Below are 22,113 nucleotides of genomic sequence, written 5' to 3' on the forward strand. Positions count from 1 at the left end.
TCATCCTCTCCCCCCTCTTTCTTTCTCCCCTGCTTCCCTCTTTTTCTCAGATATCAGCCCCTCCGCTGTTGCCTTTCCTCTCCTTCTCCTCCCATATCATCATATCACTCCATCCTTATCAACATGCACCCCTGCATCTGTGTTTTTATACGATATTCTCTCTCTCTCTCTCTCTCTCTGTCTCTCCCCCCTCTCTGCCTGTTTGTGCTTGGCTTGGCTAATGGGACGTGTTAATCAGTGGGTGTTTGCCTCTCTGGGGATGGCCGGCCGTTTGTCTCGCCCGCCTCGTCCAGCACAGTGCTGGTCGGGATGGATGAAATGAGAGTGAACACGTTACAGAGCAATGCCTGATCACCATCACCCCCTCTCAGGCTGTCTCGTGTTTTTAACTCTTCTCCTCTTCTCCTCTGCTCATCTTCCCCTCTTCTCCTCTTCTTCTCTTCTCATCTTCTCCTCTTCTCCCTCAATCTTCTCTGTAGGCAGAATTCGACTTCCCTCCCATACGTTACTCTTAAGTGTTAACTGGCGTTTTTGCGACTGTAGGTCAGGCTAATTTATGATGGCACTGAAGATGTCTAGAAACCAAATCCTCACGTAGCTGATTGCGTAACGTGGGAGAGTGAATGAATGATTTTGATCTCTTCCTGATCTGCATTCCTCAACCTGTCAGCAGAGGTGGTTGACTCAGCGGATTGAACCGCGATAGTCTGAAGGAGGAGCTCATTCTGATGAAGGAGGAGCTCATTTGGTGAGTCAATCACACGTTTGGCTCAGAGTCATGTGGCTGAGCCCAGTCTGAGGTCAGCAGTGTCTGAGACATGGACCTCTCCCAGCCGCCCGCCCGCCTCGCTGGCCGCCTCCGGCCGCCTCCGCCTGTCTGCTCACCTCCGCAGCTCCAGCGCATTCCAGCCACCTTAGCCACACCACCCACGGTCTGCTCTCTGCGCTGCCCGCAGAGGCCAGTATCAGCCAGTGCCAGCTCAGCTCTGCCTAGCTCCCCCGCCCGCTACCCTGACCTGGCCTGCCCTGGCCTGGGGGGCTCCCTGCGCTACTCACCCACCCAGGGCAGGCCAGATCCCTCTGCCAGTGATGAGCCCCACCGCCCAGGCCACAGGGCCCCGCGCAGCCCTGCTCCACCCTGCTCTGTTCTGTCCTGTGTGGAGTCCATGCTGTGGTGCAGGCACTGGCTTTATGTAATGCATCCGCTCTACGCTCATGGGTTTTTTCCTCTCTCTCTGTTTCTCTCTCTTTCCCTACTTTTACATAAGCCAGAGCTGACGCTCTGAAATTAGATTACCACGGTAACAGCATTTTCCAGATTCTTTTATTTGGTGGACAGGCTATCAGGCCTGTTCTTCAAATCTGTGTGTGTTACTAGAGGGCAAAGAAAAAGGGTCCAGATCTATCCATGCCTCCTGGACTCTCTCTCTCCCTCTGCCTTTTCTTTTCTCTCTCTCTCTCTCTCTCTCTCTCTCTCTCTCTCTCTCTCTCTCTCTCTCTCCCTCTGTCTATCCCCCCCCTCCCCCTGTGTTCTCGCTGGCGGTCTTTCCCCTTTTGTGCTGCTGTATGGGATCCTGCAGGCTGTAATCTGGCCGTTCCATTCCTGGAGAGATTATTCAAATGCAGGCCCCTATCAGCAGCTCTGCCACCCAGCCCAGCAGCACTCCCACTTGGGTTCACACACACCCCCTCCCCCCTCTCTTTCTCTCCGCCACAGACTGCCCCTTCGTCCTGCTTTCTCCACCCTGTCCTCTTTTTCTCACCTTCTCTGTCCTCTCTCTCTTTCTTTCTTTCTTTCTCTCTCTCCCTCTCTCTCTCTCTCTCTCTCTCTCTCTCTCTCTCTCTTGATCTGTTTCTCTCTGCCCCCTCATTCTCCTGGTTCTCTCTGTTCACATACTATTCCAGTGTTGCCAAAACATGCTCTCATTCATGATTTGTTGAGTTCTAGTTCTAGTGCTGGTGCTGTGTGTGTGGAGTGAATGTGATGAGTCGAGGACACTCTCTCGTGAGGTCACTGGAGCAGGCCAGCAGCAGCAGACGACATTCAGGGCTGACTGGACTCTGTGGCCTGTCTGCTATGAGGGCTTCTCACTTTGGACGAGACTTTCTCTCTTTCTGTCTCTCTCTTTCTGTCGCTCTCTCTTTCTGTCGCTCTCTCTTTCTCTCTCCCTCCCTCTCCCTCTCCTCTCTCTTTCTCTCTGTCTGTCTGTCTCTCTCTCTCTCTCTCTCGCTGTGCTGGTCCCTGCCAGACCAGACTGTACCCCTCAGCCTCCCAGCCCAAAGCCCACTCACATGACTCACAGCCTGTCTGTCTCACACACATACACACACACACACACACACACTCTTTTTCTCTTACCCATGCAGCCAGTTTCTCACAGGCTCACAGAATCCATCGTTTTTTCCCCCTGTTTGCCCTTTTTCAATAGTCAGTCTGTTACATGTCCATTTGGACTACAGATTCTAAGCACACACAAGTTCTACTCTCCCACTCACCCACACACACATAGTTCCCCACTTTCACCTTCTCTTTCTTCCTCAAACTGGTCAACTCTGTCCCCCTCATGGGCTCCCTCTTAACCCATACACACAAACCTTTGAACTCACACACATACACAGACACTGTCTCACATTCACACCACTCAGTTCTCTCATTATCTTACACTCTCTCTCTCTCTCTCTCTCACTCTCTCTCTTTTTCTCTCACACATACTCACACACACTCACATACTGACACACACGCACACACACACACCTGTTCTTTTTTCAAGTGTATTACACCCATACTAATGTATGCAAAAGGTGAACATGAGCCCCAATTAACTGTGATCCACAGATACACCCTCAGATAGAGAAAACACCCCAGCGCACCTTTTCTACCATGTAGCTGAGAGGAGAGAGGAGCATTGGGCCTGAGAGGAGAGAGAGGAGCATTGGGCCTGAGAGGAGAGAGAGGAGCATTGGGCCTGAGAGGAGAGAGGAGCATTGGGCCTGAGAGGAGAGAGAGGAGCATTGGGCCTGAGAGGAGAGAGAGGAGCATTGGGCCTGAGAGGAGAGAGGAGCATTGGGCCTGAGAGGAGAGAGGAGCAAAAGGGGAAAAAAAGGAATCTGCAACCAAGTGGGCAGTCGAGAGAGAGGGCATTCGAGAGAGCACATGAAAGAGGTGGACAAGAGAGAGGGAGGGAGGGAGAGAGAGAGAGAGAGAGAGGGAGGGAGGGAAGGAGAGGGGAGGGGAGAAATGGGGTGAGGGAAGAAAAAGACGGAGTCTGACTTATGAGAGGAGAGAAGCAGTTCTCAGAGAGAGATGAATGTGTTGTGGCACAGATCTGTTGGAGAGAGAGACAGAGAGAGGGAAAAAAAACGAGTCTGCCCCCCCATCCCTCCTCCTCAGCTCTCGCTCGCTCTCCCTCTCCCTCTCCCTCTGCAGTGACAAGAGCATGCCTACAGCCTGCAGTGAGCAGACATGAAATGACCTAAATAAAGAAGAGAGAAAGAGAGGGAGAGCGATGGAGAGAGAGAGAGAGAGATTGAAAGGGACGTTTCTGATTCGGCCGCCACCCCCCTCTCAGGCTTTGTGATGCGTCTTGTTTGCCTTTAAGCCGTCACCACCACAGGCTGTCCTGGTTGAGAGGTGTGTTTACAACATATCCGTGCAAGCCTGGCACCCCTGCACACACAAGCCAAATGCAAGTAGACACGTTACACTTTAGCCTGCCAATAAATAGGAGCACGCTCAAAAACATGAGTTGTACAACAGCAAGAAGTCCCAAGCACATAAGGAAGTAAAAAGCAGCACCAGGCACCAGGCTCTGTCTCATTCCACTGTCGCTCTCGGCCACTGCTGCAATCTGTGGCCCTGTAACGTTACAGGAAGATGGATTTCTCGGTGATGCTTGGCTGTTGGCACTCTCTGCACAACTCTCCCATCTACTTTTTCTCTCTCTCTCTCTCTCTCTCTCTCTCTCTCTCTCTCTCTCTCACTCACTCACTCACTCACTCTCTCTCTCTCTCTCTCCTTTCTCTTTCTCTTTCTCTCTGTCTCTCTCTTTTGTGCTTATCACCACCACTGCCTTCTCAGCGGCTGGCCAGGCACTTGGCTTCTGATGAGAAATGCTTGTGAGATTCATCTCGGGCTTGATTTTGTGTGTGTGTGTGTGTGTGTGTGCGCGTGTGCTCGCGCCTGTTCTGCTTTGATGCTGGCAGACGGAGCTGGCTGAGTCACAGAGGAAAGGAGCCGCAGGCATGCAGGGGAGAGGAGCGGAGAGATGGCTCAGTCTCGTCCACGTGTTTCCCATGGATCCTGAGAGGCCTGGAGCGGAGCAGTGCCGAGGCGCGGCTCTCTCTCCCTGAGCCCCGAGGCCTGACAGCCCGAGCTCGCGTCACGGAGAACAGGCTTCAGTGGCTTCAGTCAGTGTCTTGGAGCATCGCAGTACCTGCTGATGGGTTGCACAAAGTTGGGGCTGATGGTTCAGATGCTTGCGCTGACGTCTGACAACTTTTGCAGGGGGTCTTGCTGAAGTGGTTACTTTTAGGACTTGTTCTTCTGTAAAGTAGGATAACTCCGAAGATGAGCGCTCGCTAAAGTTGGTTGTCCTTGATGTGGCTCTTGGAGGAGCAGTTTCTGGTGTGTTCATCACTCTCAGATGACGGAGTACTTCGACCTTGTGTGCAACGGCAGGACAAGACTAATGGCTGTGACCTTGTGAAGTGCCACTTCTCTGACCTCTCTCTCTCCTCCCCCCCCCCCTCTCTCTCTCTCTCTCTCTCTCTCTCTCTCTCTCTCTCTCTCTTCTCTCTCTCTCTCTCTCTCTCTCTCTTCTACAGGTGGCCTGGCCATGAATAAGCTGCGTGCAGAGTTTCCGCCGGAAGAAAGACGTGTACGTGCCGGAGTCCAGTCGGGCCGCACCAGTGGCAGACCGATGAGGAGGCCGTGCGCAGCGGCAAGTGCAGCTTTGCTGTCAAGGTGACTACTTTTCACTTACTCACTCACTCACATGCAGAATCAGAGACTAAGATGTTTGGAACACATACACACACACATGACATGCGTGCTCACAGACGGACACCTAATGAACATGATATGATGAGGGATCTTTCAGGGGTATTGTGAACAAAGGGGATTTTTTTCTGGACTGTGTTTTTAAACTTAAAGGGACACCAGGCAACGTTTTCGTGTTAATTACTCATCTTCGTAAGTCGGTATATGGTTAAATGACTCATTACAGGTGAATGCCCTCGCCCGCCCCTACTGCCTGTAGGAAGAATACCCCACTTGCAAATTCAGTGTATCGTACCCGGCGACCGAAGCAGTTTCAGTTTCCATCCTGCATCCACAGCACAGAGGGAGGATAATGAAACGCTAGCGATTGTTGCAAACGTGTGTATAATGGCAGAAGCAGCGAAAACCCTTGACGGAAGATGCAAAGAAAAGGAAAAGAGCTTCAGACCAAGCGAGGGGAGTTTCGTAGAGAAAAAAGCATCAGGCTTGCCTGGTGTCCCTTTAAAGGCATCATAGCATTTCTCTCTAAAACTAGCATGTTAGCTAGTATAGAAACAGAATGGCCTTGCAAACACCAGCAACATTAGGAAATTGGGCATTGTGAATAGATAGCTTGCTGGTGTATTTTGGCTGTAACCATTGTACATTTTGGTTGTTTTTTTGTTGGTTGTTGGTAGCACAGAACTCCATAGTGAATAGACTTGAGCAACTAGTGGGGAGAACAGACCTTCAAAACGGTGAAAACCTGCATTTAGTGACTTCCATGTGCTGTGTGACACATTGATAGCATGTCGTCTTCCACCACCCTGCGCCATGGGCAGAATAGGATATATGGTTGCATGGAATACAGAACACTATACTGAGCCACTGAGTTAGCATTGAGTAGCATATCTTTGTTTTTATTTTATTTTAAAACACAGCTAAAAGTGATCATCAGAGTCCTTAAGTCCTAACAACAAAAACAGTGTTATTTTATTGTCATTGCTACATCTTTACACTAAATGACAACATATGCATTATTCAAGTTCTCAGAATTACATTAACTATAGTCAATTGAAATGATTGGTTTGAATTTGTCATGTTTGTCTATTTGCAAACTTGACCGTTGTCTGTCCTGGGGATTGCTTGAAGTGTTTGTAGTGATTTACACAGATGTCAGTCTGTGATGTGAATGTTTGAGTCATTATTTGACATTACTCAAGCTGCTAAACCCAGCACCCCCTCTCACCCCCATAGAGATGCCTCAAGATGCATCTGACTTTTACAATTGCAGCCTGTGTGTGTGTGTGTGTGTGCTTGCTTGTGTGTGTGATTGTGTGTGTAAGCATGAATATGGATTGGATTGTGTGGGTGGAGAGAGGAGGATGTGTCAGGGTAGATGTGAGTGTGCATGATATTATTTCGTGCTGCACTTTGGTGCACTTTGCTCTTCGTTGCATGTTGCATGGTTCTCTGAGCATGTGTTTTTGGGGTGGGGTGTAAGTTATCTTGTTTCCTTGTATTATTTGGTTAAGTGTTTGTGAGCAGTGCGTATATTTGTGCATTGCTATGGAATTTGTGCATTGCTATGGATACAGGCATTATTCTTGGTATTCATAGGCATCTACCCGGCAACATGTGTGGAGGGCCTGTGTGTGTGTGTAGTGCTGTTCTGTACAGGTGGTGGTGTGCTGGGTCAACCTGAGCCTCTGTGTTATGGCAACAGGCAGGATGGTCTTTTGGAAACAGAAGTGAGACTGGCTCTGCTTGCTTCCGACTGTGAAGGCTGGAGCCAGTCTTACCTGCCCCCTCTTCCCTCCTAAGGAGGCTGAGCAGAGTTGGAGTCAGGAGGGACACACGGGTAGACCAGGGCAGGGGAGGGGAGGGGGGGGCGGGTGGGTGGTGTGGACAAGCGCTGGGGGGGGGGGGTCATGTGATGTTTTTGGGGAAGGGGGGAGTCAGACGTGGAGTCAGAAGTGATTTAGGTAAGTGCCTACTGGACAGAGTCACCTAATCCCTCAGCCCATTGCAGGGAACACCGGACAAATTAGCTGGGTCTTAATGCTGGACCTTAAGATGTTTATGGCTTGAGCTGGTCATTTACTTCAGTAATTTGACCGTGCTGTGGTCTCTGTCCATTTTCTCTCACGAGGTGCCACTGGTCCCAAACCTGAAGCTGTAGGCCATTTACTACGCCCCAGATTCCTCCCTCATGTCGTCATCTCTCCCCCTGACCTCGCGTTCCCCCACCTGTTCATCGTAAATAAACCACGTTAGGCTACATGTGTGCTCTGGCCATGCAGGACAGTTGGGAGTGTTTTGGGGTGTGTGTGTGTGCGCATGCCATAGCTGTTTTCAGAAAACGTTTGTTTATTAAAGCAGCGGCCTCAAATTTCTCAAGCTAACGTTACTCTTTGTGAACAAACAGGGCTTTGATGGTGTAATGTATATTGTGTGTGTGTGTGTGTGTGTGTGTGTGTGTGGTGTGTGTGTGTGTGTGTGTAAGAGCTGTGCTAGTACAGGTTTAGTGTTTAGCTGGTTAAATAGAGGGCATTGTGTGTGTGGTGCATTGTCAGGGAGCTTGATGAGTGTTTAGCATGCTGCATCAGGCAGGGGCTCTTTCTTCCCTGCTCAGCCCAAACACAGGGGCTTTGTACGGCTAGCGGGACAAGCACTTCAACGTCAGCCCTCTGGAAATTCATGGCACTGCAGATGGAAAGTTGAGCTCTTCTCATCTGAAAATTTTCCCCTATCCGTTACACTTCCCTTCTCTCTCTCTCTCTCTCTCTCTCTCTCTCTCTCTCTCTCTCTCTCTCTCTCTCTCTCTCTCTCTCTCTTTCTCTCTCTCTTTCTCTCTCTCTCTATCAACTTCATATGTTGGTGCAACCTATCTTGCTCCACGTACCGTCCTGCTCTCTCCCCCTTCTCTCTCTCTCCCTCCCTCCCTCTCTCCCTCGTTACATCTCCCCTGTTTCCCTGAGGAGTGGAGTTGTGTGGGCTGGGAGAAGTTTCAGTGAGATTAGCGCTCAGGCCTCAAATGCGACGAGGGATGGAGGGAAAGAGGAGAAGAAAAGATGAACGCTGGTGTGAAGCGGAAGTGTGGAATTAACCTTTAAGGCAGAGCTACCATCTGGCTCTACGCTGTGTCGTCCATACAAACACTCCCCCCTGCGAAAGAGTGAGTGAGGGAGAGATGGAGAGGCAGATCAAGTATGAAATGAAAGATGAGTTGGATGGCTTGCATTCACAAACTGGGTTCCCCATGAAATCAGCCTCAGTCCAAAATAGAAATGCATTCCATCCCACATGGCTTTTGATATGGGACCACAGAAGTCACAGAGGGACACCAGTGCTACTCAAGTGGTGGTGGTGGTGGTGGGGGTGGTGGTATAGGAAGTGGACCTCAGCATGTCAGATGTGTGTGAGGGCAGGTTGAGAACCCCCTCCACACCATCTTCCCAAAGCCACTTTTCCCAGGAGTTAATGCCTTTCCCAGCCTCGGTAGGGCAGGCACATTTGTGTTTTGATGGGCCTGTAATGTTGGTGAAATCATTATCATCATGGGGCTCTGGTCATGTTCCATTCACACATCTGAGATCTCTCTCGTATGCGTAAGGTATGCAGCCTTTTTCTCTAAAAAAAAAAGCCTTTTCCCAAGATGAACATGAAACATCATGAGAGAGATCCCCCAGCGCACCCCCTAACCCTCCCACCGTCCCAGACTTCCCTGTGTCCTGCCGGTCCAGGAGGCCGGAGGTGTGCGGTTCATCACGGAGGCAGCGGCCTGATAAAGCACATTCCTGGGAGCACTTCCTGCCAGCTCTGTTTGCATTTCCTCTTCCTCGCGGTCGTGAGCTCATCGCCGGGCTGCCCTGCGGTTGTGCTGCGCGGGCTTTCCTGCTTTCCACGAACGGCCGACGCTGGCGTTTTTTATTTATTTTTTTTTTTTTTCCTTTCTTTTCTTTCTTTATCAGCCGTGCTCTCGTAACTGGAAATAGAGAGCAGTGGACAACTGATGACCTCGGACACGCACGCAGAGATGCACTTGAAGGAGTGGACAGGACGTGGGGTGAGCGGGTGGCAGAAGTTAGATCAACAAGTACGGAGCCACACTCAGGTCGGGTGGGGGTCGGGAGGGAGGGGGTGGGTGGGGGTCACATGGGAGGAAGGAGAGAAGAGGGGGGGGAGCGTCTGCCTCTTTTTGTCGTCGCCTGTGTGTCTGCTGAGGCGAAGCAGAATAATGATCCAAGGAACTAACGAGGAATGAGACAGTCTGCCTCAGCGCACCCGATTATTCATGCCCCATGCCCACACTTCACAACACATGAATGTGAAGAATGCATGTGCTCTTCACTTTCTCTCTATGCGTGTGTGTGTGCGTGTGTGTGTGTGTGTGTGTGTGTGTGTACATGGTTGTGTGTGTGTGTATTTGTGTGAATGAGCTTCCATTTCCCCACGTGTGTGTATTTCTGTTGAGGCGATGATGAGGTCAGTGCCTAAGAATAACTCGTTTGTATAGTACTGGGGGTGGGTGGGAATCTCTGGCTCTCTCTGTGTTTGTGTGTGTGTGTGTGTGTGTGTGTGTTTGGGAGAAGGGCGGAGGGCTGAGGACTTCCTCTCTCACTGACGCACAATGGTCACCAGCCTCTTGGTTTGACCTTTGCCCCAGCAGAACCCAGGGGGCTGTGGGGCGTGACAGGGTGGAGAGGGCAGGCAGAAAGGGTCCCCAGCTGAACTCCTGACCCCGCCACTGGAAAGGGTCAGGGCAGACAGTCACAGTGACCTGCGCCCCTGACCTTCACCCTGCCTGTCTGCCTCTGTCTGTCTGTCTCTCTCTCTCTCCGTCAAGTAAATGTTTGTTTTTTCATGAATGCATGAATATATTATCATGGATATGCTAATATGTTAAATATGTTATTTACTGCATTGCAAGATCAAAGTATACAAAACTGACTAAATAATAACTTTTCAAACATTTCAATCCTCCCTTTCAGATCACATCTCTTTTTTTCTTCTGTCCTACCTTCAGCATTCTATATGTATATGTTTGTTTGTCACATGATTGATCAGATTTAAACTGGTGGACTTAATGTATTCTCTCTCTCTTAATGTATTCTCTCCCTCTCTCCATCTCAGTACCTGGGCCATGTGGAGGTGGAGGAGTCCAGAGGGATGCATATCTGTGAGGATGCGGTGAAACGGCTGAAGACGGTAGGTGCTCCAGACAGCCGCTGCCTCTGGAGTTAACCACACTGTAGCTAGACTTCTCTCCACTCTTTCACTTCTCCTCCCCATCTCTCCCAGAATCCTCCTGTCTCCCTCTACGGTCATGGACTTTAGCTCTTAGCTCAAGCTACCATATCCCACTCTTTCTTTCTGTGCCCTGTTCCTCCCCTCCTCCTCTTCCTCTTCTTTTCCTCATCCCCCTTTTCTTTTCTCCTGGTGTAGCGTGCCTGCCCTCTCACACCTCCTACCCCCCCCAGGTGCTATCTAGCGCCCAAGTGTCGCCGTGCCATACGGCTCGTATTTGTCACATCCTGTGACGTCTTCAGCCGCCCCGTCCGCTCCTACACCCCCCCCCCCCCCCCCCCCTCTTACGTTTCACCTCCCATCCTGCAGTTTCCGTGGCGATAGCAGGACGGGACGTTTCCTGGCTCCTGGTACGGCACGGAGACATTCCTGAGAGTGGAGAGGAGCTCTGTATATTCTCCACCTCATCCCCCCTCCCCCTACCACCCCTGGCTCTCATCGCTCCCACTGAGCAACCCACCCTGCCTGTGACCCCCAGCACTGAAGGCCCCAGACTCAGGCCTTCCCTTATCAGGGCCTGGGTATTACTGCTGACCCCAGCACACACAAGCAGGGAGCGCACACACACACACACACACACACACACACACACACACACTGATACAGATCCAAGGATGGGGGCAGGGAAAGCAGAGGAGGAATTTAGCAATGGAAAGCGTCCGGAGAGAATACTGCGGGCCGGCGGTGGCAGATGGGAGACGTGAGGATTGGAGAGAGAGGGAGTAGAGAAGGGCAGTGGTGAGGAGGGAAGGGGACCAGAAGGGGAGATCATGGATAGTGCAGGAGAAGGGCGGATGACTTGTTTGGCTGGATGCGGCTGGCTGCAGTTCATCTGTAATGGCATTAGTACCGGAAAACTCCTTGACCAAAGGGTCCCTTTCAGAGCTGCAGTCTCCTTAGAGCGCACACTTAATGGAGGACGTGGCCCCAAGCCCAAAGCCCTCTCTTACGCTCTCACTCTCTCCCCTCCCCTCCCCCATCCTCCTGTTCTCCCTGTCTTTGTCCAGTCAGGAAGCCGTCCGCGGTGATTGTGTGCGTGCGTGCGAGTATGCACTGTGTACCTACAGTACAGCCGCTGCTGTGGCTGTTCTGGACTGACAGGGATCAGTGGAAGATCTCCCCTCTGGAGTGAGAGGGCCAGCAGGGTGGTTTGGTCAGTGGCCTGTTGTCTGTCGTGTTGACCATTGATCATTAGCTCGATCCTGATGGAATGAGCTTTTTTACTGCCTTGCTTTCATATGCACAGTTTAAAGATCAGAGTTATGTCAAGCGTGTCTGCCTCAGGCACAAGTGCACACACACACACACACACACACACGCGCGCACACGCATATAGTATGTTCAGTATATTTTGATAAGTTCTTTCTACATGGCCGGAGCCTCTGTCCTCCACTTTAACACACAGTGCACAAACACAATAAATAAATAATGTAGCCTGCTCAGTCCAGAAGTGACCTTCACACTCATTCGCACACAAACAGAGGCCGGTCCGTTCTCACATGGCTAACTTAAACGCACATCAGCTTCCAGTGCCCCGAGGAAACTGTAGCAGTGTAATTAAGTTAGGCTCTCAGTAACACAGAGCACAAGATGGAACAGGACCAGACACAGGGGTGACCAGGTCTACGTCCTTCTCTATGTGTGCGTGCTCATTTGGACATTTGTTTGTGTGTGTGTGAGACTGACCTTGTGTACTATAATGAGATTTCCTCTTTTTGGAGCCCAGCCCTGAGTAGGCGGGCGTGTGTGTGTGTCTGTGTGTGTGCCTGTGTGTGTGTGTGTGAGAGTGAGTGCCTTGAAGAGGGTGTGTGGAGCTGTTATGGATGGCATCCGCTGGCTAGCAGTGCTAGCATGTGCCGCTATGGGAGGCCACTACACTCCAGTCCCTGAGCTGACCTTTAGCCCATGACTGGTGCCAGACGTGCCTGTGCTTAGTGTGTACAAACAAACCCTGCTGGCAGATTGCATGCACAACACGTGTGCTTATTGCTGCCATTGTGTGTGTATACACACACACACACACACACACACACACACACACTCTCTCTCACAGATTGTTGAAGCACTCTGACCACATGTTGGAGTTTGTGGTGGCATTAACAGGCATCGCTGGAGCCCACTGTACATGTCACATCAGATCCCCTCTTCTGTCAACAGCTCTGCCAGCTGTGTGTGTGTGTGTGTGTGTGTTGAGAACATGCGTATAATAGGGCAAAAGTGTCCCCTGGCTGGATCTGACCGGTGACTCTGGCTCCAGCAGAACCCCCCCTTCCCCCATGCCCGCTTGTGTGCTGTTGTAGTAGCGTTTCCTGTGGCAGTAGCAGCTTCCTGAAGCCTGGCCCGCGTCCACAGGAGGCTGCGCTGCTCTGCCAGGAAGTGCGAGCTTGTGCAGCAGCCATACCAGCTCACACTGCACCCGAGCGCCACTGCAGCCTCACACTTGCACAGCTGCGAATAGCACCTTCAGAAGACACTGAGCCGAGCGGAGCCGTGAAGTCATCAGCCAGCCAGCCACCTGAGCGTGCTCACCAGTTATCGGACCCCCGGCAGGAACGGCTGTACGCTGACATGACACACAGAATCCTGTCAAACACACATCCAAGGCTCCTCAATAGCTGACTCCCCTGCCATCAAGTCCTTGTTGCCATTGCCGAGTCCTCCAGTGGTATTTCCTCCCTCTCTTTTGTCCCTCTCTGCTCCCCGTAGTGGCTCCTCCGCGTAACAGCAGTGTTTGTTGTGCATTGTGTATTATTGCCCATGCTGTGTGTTGTTTGTACGTGTTTGTGTTCTTTTAAAGCAGGTTGTGTTCAAAATGCCCCACCAAAGACCTTCCTCATGCCCCCCAACACACCTTTCCTCTTCCACTCCTTGTAGAATCCTTGCAGATTAACTAATCTCTTGGTGTATGTTTGTGTGTGACTGTGTGTGTGACTGTGTGTGTGTGTGTGTGTGTGTGTGTGTGTGTGAGACTGACTGTGTGTGCCTGTGTGGGGTGGTGTGTGTGAGCGAAAGCCATCATCCACATGTGTAGACATCACTCTAACCCCCCAACTCACCACATGGCCATTAGTGGGCACTGAGGTGCTGTTCTGTACGGTCCAGTCTGGTTGAAGGAGGCCATCGACCAGGTAAACAGGAAGTGATTGGAACTGCTCAGAACTCGCCATTGGTTTCTTGTTTGATTAGAATTAATTAGAGCTCTTTAGGTCAGCACACAGTTGCCCCGTTAACCCAGTTGGTTTTGTCGGGAATGAGATGACCGGGACATCGGTGATTGGTGAGTGGACTGTCTGAAGCTGCGCTAAGGGACATCGCGTCTCACACGCGGGCTACACCTGATCCGCAACTGAAGCGCTCCATTCCTAAAAATAGCGTAAAAATTGTTTTAGAAGACTGATCTAATTTTTTGGAACGTACACACACATCTGGTGTAGCCAGTAACATTGATTGTAGTTGAAGTTAATTGTTGCAGCAGAATGGAACGCTTCAGTTACGCGCCTGGTGTAACCTCCTCGTCAGTTCCTTTGTCCACATCACCAAAACCCAGAATGGCCCAACAGAGGCAAACTCCAGTTTTGGTCTGTTAATGTCTTTCCTTTGTGGTTTGTCTCTGGCCTTATCGGTCTGACCAGACAGGCTTCTGGACCACCTCCTGACCACGGGAGGCATGTGTCCTCTCTTGGGCACTCTGATGGGCCTTAAAGCCTTCTTGGAGCTGTGTGTCTCTTGAACGCGGTGTACCACCGCAGGGGGATCAGCAGGTCCAGGAAGTCTGAGAAAAAGTACAGCAGGCTGATCTAGATCAAGTGCTTGGTTTGTGGTCAGGTTTTGCTCGTGTGCAACACATCTAGCCTCAGCGAGGGGTTTCAAAAGCATGCCCACAAATGAGCCGTTACAGGCCACAGAGATAGATAAGAACAAGGCTTTACTGTCATCTTCCCTCAAAGCACCATTTGTCATGTGTAGTGGCAGCATTCTGAGCAGTGGATCATAACTGGCCCAGAGCACTCGGGGCCCCCTAATGGAGTAACCCTGAATAACTGCATAACAGCAATAACCCCAATAATCCCATCCCTCATCTGATCATGTGTAAGGCATTATTAATCCCTATTAATCCACAACCACGTCCTCGAGTAGGAGTCAAACGAGTGGGATCCCGTCACCACTCGCCTACTCTCCTCTCTCCTCATCTCACCCCCATCCCAGTCCCCTCACTCACATACACTCACTCACTCACTCACTCACACTCAAACCCCTAACCCCTCTCTCCTTTCACACACACACACACAGTCCGACACAGACATATCTGGACACTTCCACCCCGACCGTGTTGTAGCGTCCATCGGTAACATTCTGCCTTGTTCCCTCCCCCTCCTCCTCCTCCTCCCATCCCTCCGCATCCCCATACCAATCCTCCCCTCCAGGACAGAAAGTTCTTCAAGGGCTTCTTTACAAAAGTAAGTTTTGTGTGTGTGTGTGTGTCAGAGTGAGAGTGAAAGTGTGTTTGTAAGTGTGTGTGTTTCTTTCCTTTTCATAATACTTCACCCTTGAGTTGAGATAAAGGGGGCATGAGGATTTGTGTGGACATCGTCTTGCCCCTTCTGCACAAACCAAGGCGGTGTTATGCATGCATGCTGGCGTGTGTGCGCGTGTGTGTAGTCTGGAGGGAGGGTTTGGGGGCACAGTAGTGTGTGTGTGTGTGTGTGTGTGTGTGTGGGCTGGGAGATAGAGGTGTCATCCCTCCTTGACCAAAGGATGAAGCATGTGAAGGGCATCTGGAGGGTGACTCCTGTGTCTGTGTGTGTGTGTTTTTCTCTAAAATTATCAGGCTGTTGCTGTATTGAAGTGACTTCTGGATCTTACTTTCTCTCTCTCTCTCTCTTTCGGGTCACAAATCACCACTCTTCACTCTTCTACAAGTTCACACTGTCTCACCTAATGTTTGACCTCAGTTTTTTTCCACTTGTTTTCAGGTGTGTGTAGATGTGAGTTTATGTTTCTTTTGCGTGACTGTGTAGGTTTCAGTTTCCATGGTTTCGGGAAGAGTGTGTTTGTGTGTGTGTGTGTGTGTGTGTGTGTGTGATTTCAGCTGACTGAGGGGATGTGTTTCTCCTGTGGATTCTGTGTGGATCCTCTACTCCTCTCTGACAAGACTGCTTATGTTTGTTCCCGACAGGCTGGGAAGAAACCAGTAAGGGCAGTGCTCTGGGTGTCAGCGGATGGTTTACGGGTGGTAGATGATAAGACAAAGGTATGTGCATCTATCCTGACTGGTCTAGGGACAGATGAGATGGTTAGATTAGAATGTTTTACTGATTCAAACCAGGTGAGTATTAACTGATCCAGTAACTATGCTAGTAGAGAGAAACCAGAGCTTCCCTTTTTTGGGAATGTGCACCATCTAGTGGTGGACAAGTGTATAACTATAGGACTAGGCCTATGGTTAGAGGCCTGTTGTGTATTTGTGCTAGTGCACACTTAAAACTGTCTGTAAAATTGATTGTAATATAGGCCTTTTGCCATTGTTCGGTCCTTTGATCCTAATGCAATGCCACCTCTGCAGGACCTGATTCTGGACCAGACAATAGAGAAGGTGTCGTTCTGTGCACCAGACCGGAACTTTGAGCGGGCGTTCTCCTACATCTGCCGAGACGGCACCACGAGGCGCTGGATCTGCCACTGCTTCATGGCCATCAAGGACTCGGTGAGCTGACCCGGCATACTGCCACTCCTGTCCTGTCTCACTGTGTGGGCGAACTTGAAGGCCACAGCTCTGAACTGCCCCGGTGTCCTCTACCAGGCCCTCTGTGTGGTCAGCTGCGTCCCTGACCCGTGACCCTCCCTCACACATTACTGATGTCCCCTCTGATGCCCTTTTCCTCAAGGCTGGTTCCCTGGGCTCACTTCCTCCCTGGTCTTCCCCTTGAGCGTGCTGGGTGCTGTGTGTGTGTGTGTGTGTGTGTGTGTGTGTGTGTGTGTGTTGTGCCTGTGGCAGCTCTGAGTCATGATGAGCTGAGCTCACATCAGATGCTCCTTGGCTGCTGCTTCACTCTCTTGTCACCTTGCGCCAGGTCTGAGCCAGCCAGCTATTTCAGTATATTATTGTCTGCTGATATATTCATTGTGTGTGTGTGTGTGTGTGTGTGTGTGTGTGTGTGTGTGTGTGTGTGTATGTGGGACAGGGAGAACGTCTGAGTCACGCTGTGGGCTGTGCGTTTGCTGCGTGCCTGGAACGCAAGCAGAAGCGAGAAAAAGAGTGTGGCGTCACTGCAACATTCGACGCCAATCGCACTACGTTCACGCGAGAAGGCTCTTTCCGTGTAACCACGGCAACTGAGGCAGCTGAACGGGAAGAGGTCATGAGACAGCTACAGGATGCGAAAAAAGGTTTGTGTGCATCTTGACTGTGTGAGTGTGTGGGTGGGCAGCTGCCAGCCTTCTGAAGAACACTTTCACAGCTTAAGCACTGCTCTGGTAGTGCACTTACTGACCCTACTGACTGATGCATTGTTTTTAGAACTATGTGTATAGTATAGTATAGTATAATAATACATAATTTTGATTGTATGAGGACATTTGAATTAGAACTGTGATGCAGTTGAAGTGGAGATTTTTAATACGTCTCCAATCCACCCTTTAACACAGCGGAGGTGGACATCAAAGTTTCCACGACGACGGCGGCACCCTCAATCAATCAAGGTGTGGTGGGCCCCTCTTCCCCCTCCTCCGCCTCCTCCTCCCCACCGCTGCCCGGCGGGCCACTGGGCTCCCAGGACTCTAACCCCCACGCCATCCCTCGCCGCCACGCCCCAGTGGAGGCGCTGGCTCGCCAGGGCTCCTTCCGCGGCTTCCCTGTCCTGAGCACCAAGACCTCGCCCTTCAAGCGGCAGCTCTCGCTGCGGATGAACGAGCTGCCCTCCACCGTGCAGCGCAAGTCCGACTTCCCCATGAAGAACACCGGTGAGTGACCGCAGCAGCGAGACCACCTCCGGTCAGCCGCTTCACCGGTCCAGCTCCGTCCCCTGGTTCTCTGAAAGGAAGTTTCAGAGATGTAGATGTTCCTATATCTATTGCAGGTTGCAGTTTCAGAGATGTAGATGTTCCTATATCTATTGCTCTCCTCATGACGAGTGTTCTCCAGTCTTAATGTTTGTCTGGTTGTGAGTAGTTGTTGACAACATCTCGGTCTCTGTCTTCCTGTCTCCCTGTGTGTGTGTGTGTGTGTGTGTGTGTGTGTGTGTGTCTTCTCTGTCCCTGTCCCCTGTGCTGTAGTTCCTGAGATGGAGGGCGAGGGCGACAGCATCAGCTCCTTGTGCACTCAGATCACCTCCGCCTTCAGCGGCCCCGCCGAGGACCCCTTCAGCTCCGCCCCCATGCCCAAACCCGCCTCGTCGCCCCAGTCTCCCACTGCCCCAGGTAACCGCCCAGCTCAGAGGCCTGCATGTGTGTGTTTGTGCATATGTGTGTGTGAGTGTGTGAAAACGTGGAAGCCACATCTCTCCGTGGCACTTGTCGTCGTACTAAGCTGCTATGTAAAATTCTCTTTTTGCGCATTGTTACTTTTTTTTCCTTTAAGCCATGTTCGCACTAATTTAGAACTTTATTCTCTTTCGATCGCTCATTCTATGCACTTGCCCCTTTCTTATGTGCCCTACACTTTTCACTTTATCAATGCATTTTGTGTTTCTCACTCTCCCTTTGTGCTCTCACTCTCCCCACCCCCCCCCCCCCCCCCACCCCCATCCCTCCCCTTGTCCATGTTGATTGGCTGTTAGTGAATGGCTCAGCTCCTGCCTTCCCCCCTCCCCCTGTTCCTGCCCCAGTCCCTGCCCCTGCCCCTGCTCCTGTTGTAACCGTTAATGCCCCAGCGCTGCCTCCTCCTCCGCTGCCTGCACGTGAAACTAACCCCTGGGCCAAAGCACCTGTGGCCCCCACGGGTCCAGCTCTTGCAGGTAAGATCTGCTCCACAGCCCACCAGAGCCACCAGCTGAGCACTTGTAGGCGTCCTCACCAGGCGCAGGCACTGCTCATGTTTGGCTATTTTGTCCTGATTTATAGTTATTTGTGGGTTTTGTATAGGTCATGTGTTGAAATCTGACATTCGTAAACCTACAATAACAATAAAACAAAAATGTGAAGGTGCGATGAAACCATAACCTGAAGTAGTAGTGACCATACCCTTATATGTAGCCTTCATTCTTCTTCCAGATCTGCTGTGATTTATTTATTTGTGCCATTAGTGCTGTAGACTATGCTCCTGACCATTCCTCTTTTCAGATACACAATAGAGGTGTTCAATTCCTTGTGCTGTAGGTAGGGCATTTCCCAAAGCAGTCAATCGACAGCCAAACAGATTTCACTTTCCATAACACGACTTGACATACGTGAACACGGCTTTCACATACACATCTATAGTGCCAATATGGATGTACTACAGTGTTCCGGGTTGCAGTTGAAGACAAAATGACATTTACAGTGCAGATACATGACCGTGAAGCAAGTGAAATGAAGTTGTGTGTTCCATTCATGTTCAGTTGGGGGCAGTTGATGGGGATGTAGAACAGCGAGTTGGGTGGAGCGAGCGAAAATAAAATATTATACAAATGAGGAGTGAATTTTACGAGTGGCTGCCAATCAGATTGTTTCTTGTCACCAGGACTGTGGTGGTGTTCAATCAGTTAATTTGATTAAAAATTATAGCTTGGAGGGCATTGTAATGGGTTGCTGTTGTTGCTGGTACGTTAGACATTTAATCAGGGGCTTACTTTGATTTGAGTGCCAGTTCTGATATAAAGACAAGTTGCCAACTGGCTGGCTCATTAGCTTTCTAGTTCACTATTTCTGTCTGTCACACTATATTCACACCACATCACAACATGCCCACAGAGAAGGAAGAAATAACTTCGCTTCGCTTGCTGTACCATCAGGGTCTCCATACTCAAATGGACAAATTTCAATTCTATCTATTTGAATCAGTCCAAATACTAAAGAAGAAACAGGAGTTTATTTTTAGGTGCACTTTGACAAGAGTCTTGAAGGGCCTGTTAACATCACTCACTTGAAATTTGAAGATATTTTTCCTGAGCTGCGTCTCCCATGATGGCGACTTTGTCGTGTTTGTAACTGTGTGCTGTTTGCCCTGTAGGAGGAGGAGACTGGAGCAGCCCTGCTGCCGGTGTGGCCTCCCTGCCCATCAGCACTCTGACGCCCCCTGCAGGCCCCGCCGCCTCGCACAGACGCACCCCCTCCGAGGCCGACCGCTGGCTGGAGGAGGTGACCCGGTCTGTGCGCGCCCCGCAGTCCTCCACGCCCCCCGCCCAGCCGTTCCCCGCAGCAGCGCCTGTGGCTACCCCCATGGTGCCCGCCGCTGCCCCCCCCATGGCCTTCATGCCCCCCATGCCCCCTCCAGCGGTGCCCATCCTGCCGCCGCGCCAGCCTGCCTTCCACCCCCAGCCCTCGGCGCCTGCCTACCCGATGGCTAATGGTCTGCCCTACGGTCAACCCAGCGTGCCAGTGGTGGGCATCACTCCCTCCCAGATGGTGGCCAACGTCTTCGGCTCCCCTGCCCAGCCACAGCAGCTGCCTGCCCCAGGGCCTTTCTTGCCCCCCGTCCCCCAGCAGTTTGACCCCCACAGCGCCTTCGGCAAGCCCCCGATGCCCCCAGTGCCCATCAGTGCCCAGGCCAGCGTCAGCATCAGCCTTCAGCCGCCCAACGGCAACGCCGCCTTCAACGGCACTGATGGCTGGGCCGGCCCCGCCGCCGCCTCCTCCGTGGGCTCGCCGGCGCCCCCGCAGCCCCCACAAGCCGACGCCTTCGAGGCCCAGTGGGCGGCGCTAGAGAGCCGCACGCACCAACGCACCACGCCCTCCCCCACCAACCCCTTCTCCAGCGAGCTGCACAAGACCTTTGAGATCCAGCTCTGAGAGGGGATCAGGCGGGCGTGCCACACCAGGGGGTCCAGGGGGCCACGGGAGCAGGGAGGTGGCGATGACGAGGATGTTCAGACGGTAATGGCGGCACGAGGCGGGCAGTGTGAGGACTAGAGAGAGAGCTCCTGTCCATCCTCCATGGTCTTTTGATGCTCCCTCGTCTCGTCTGCCACCCTGTCCCTCATTACCATTGCCTCATTTCTCTCCATTAGCCCCACAGCTCTCTCTGTCCATCTCTCTCTCTCTCTCTCTCTCTCTCTCTCTCTCTCTCTCAACACTGACTGTGGAGGACTTGAGCAGATGCAGAATGCTAAGTGGTGGGCAGTCTGCTCTGCAGCTGTGGACAGCAAGTCTGACCGAAGGACTCGGTCTGTCATTGGAAGACAAGGACACCATTCAGACAAGCGCCCTTTCAAACACATTACTGAGCAAGGGATGGGGGGTGTAAAGCAACGAGCGTGGCGTCCAGACGTCTCCACTTCCCTGTGCATGTGTCGCCCCCTGGAGGCTGGGAGCTAGAACGACTCCATCCCATCTGAAGGACTGTAGCACTGAGAGGAACTGAGCTTCCAGATTTTGAGGAGTTTTCATAAAACTCGATGATCAGAAGAATACATGAGAAGAATGCCAAAATCTTTATTTTTATGCATTTTAGTATATTTTAAATAGCTTTGGAATCTAACAGAAAGAGTTGTAAGTAATCTTGCCAATGGTGCAGGGCTAGCTACAATGAAAATGATCCTGTGTGTGTATACAGATAAAGAACATATATTATATATATTATAAATATATATATATACTTGGATAGAACTATATTAACACACACACTCTCAGCTCATGTCATTGTTGATTTCTGTTGTGTAAAAGACTGAGTGAAGGGATGGCTGTTTTTAGGTGACGTTTTATTATTTTTGGTCTTACTGTTGTCGCTGAGGTTCTGTGATTTGGATGCACCTCTTACTGTAAATAGTGAAATCATTGCAACTACAATCAATGTGGACCCAGCTGTGGGAGGGGGTGGGGAGACCTTGGGTAACCTCAGCACTGGAGTCCTGCATTAGCCGGCCACCCAGGTCACCCCATCTACCATCCCTCATATCTCTCTCTCTCTCTCTCTCTCTCTCTCTCTCTCTCTCTCTCTCTCTCTCTCTCTCTCTCTCTCTCTCTCTCTCTCTCTCTCTCTCTCTCTCTCCCCTCTCTCTTTTAACCCCACACTCTCCATCTGTCTCTATCTGTGTCTGTGTGTTTCTTCTGTCCTGTTTTCTCTCTTATTTGTGATTTTATTTCCTTTTTTAAGGTATAGTACTCGTCAGTACTTAAGTTTTACCTCCTATATTTCTCACGTGGTGAATTAAAAACTTGTCTTTTCTTTTTATATGGTTTTTAACACTATCGACAGTTTTCATCTCTTTTGCTTACTTTTTAATTATCTTTTATTTTTCATTTTTATTTGCACAAAAGCACTAAGATGATTGGTTAGTCAGCCACACACTGGCAAAGCAGCAACAGGTTTGGCATCAATTGGCCCTGATGTTAGTCGGGAGGAATGTCATGCAAGTTGGCATGGTTGTTGGCCAAAGGGTCAAGCTGTTTGCAGTGGAGATGTAGAGACTGTTGTCTGTCCGTTTCGGCTCATGTTCCTATCTCTGATTTTGTTTTTATCAAACCTGTGAATAAGATATGTTTTTTTTTTTCCATGATTTTTTTTATTTCGTTATTTTATTCCACTTCTCTACAGAACAGTTGAATCTAAAAAGATTGAATAAAATGATGGTGATAGAAGATAAATTGTGTCTGTGTAGTCTGTGGTGTGTGTGTGAGTGAGTGAGTAAGAGTGAGTGGCAAGGCAATTGTAAGGCAAGGATTGTTTTTTGTCTCATGGTTTGAACACGTCA

The 22,113-nt window shown here is 50.8% G+C and overlaps 1 protein-coding gene across 1 annotated transcript; it reads left to right on the forward strand.

Annotated features, from left to right (window-relative positions):
* The first annotated feature begins 4,835 nt into the window (after positions 1-4,835).
* numb (NUMB endocytic adaptor protein) lies at positions 4,836-22,002 on the forward strand. Its single transcript, XM_042071307.1, is given in 11 exon segments — positions 4,836-4,850; positions 4,852-4,899; positions 4,901-4,963; positions 10,115-10,189; positions 14,713-14,745; positions 15,465-15,539; positions 15,852-15,992; positions 16,471-16,675; positions 16,934-17,248; positions 17,561-17,704; positions 19,437-22,002. Coding segments are annotated over 11 exon segments (1,890 nt in total). The 3' UTR covers positions 20,213-22,002.
* The last annotated feature ends 111 nt before the right edge of the window (positions 22,003-22,113 follow it).

The sequence above is a fragment of the Alosa sapidissima genome, chromosome 19 (genome assembly GCF_018492685.1).
Source record: "Alosa sapidissima isolate fAloSap1 chromosome 19, fAloSap1.pri, whole genome shotgun sequence".
NCBI lineage: Eukaryota > Metazoa > Chordata > Actinopteri > Clupeiformes > Clupeidae > Alosa > Alosa sapidissima.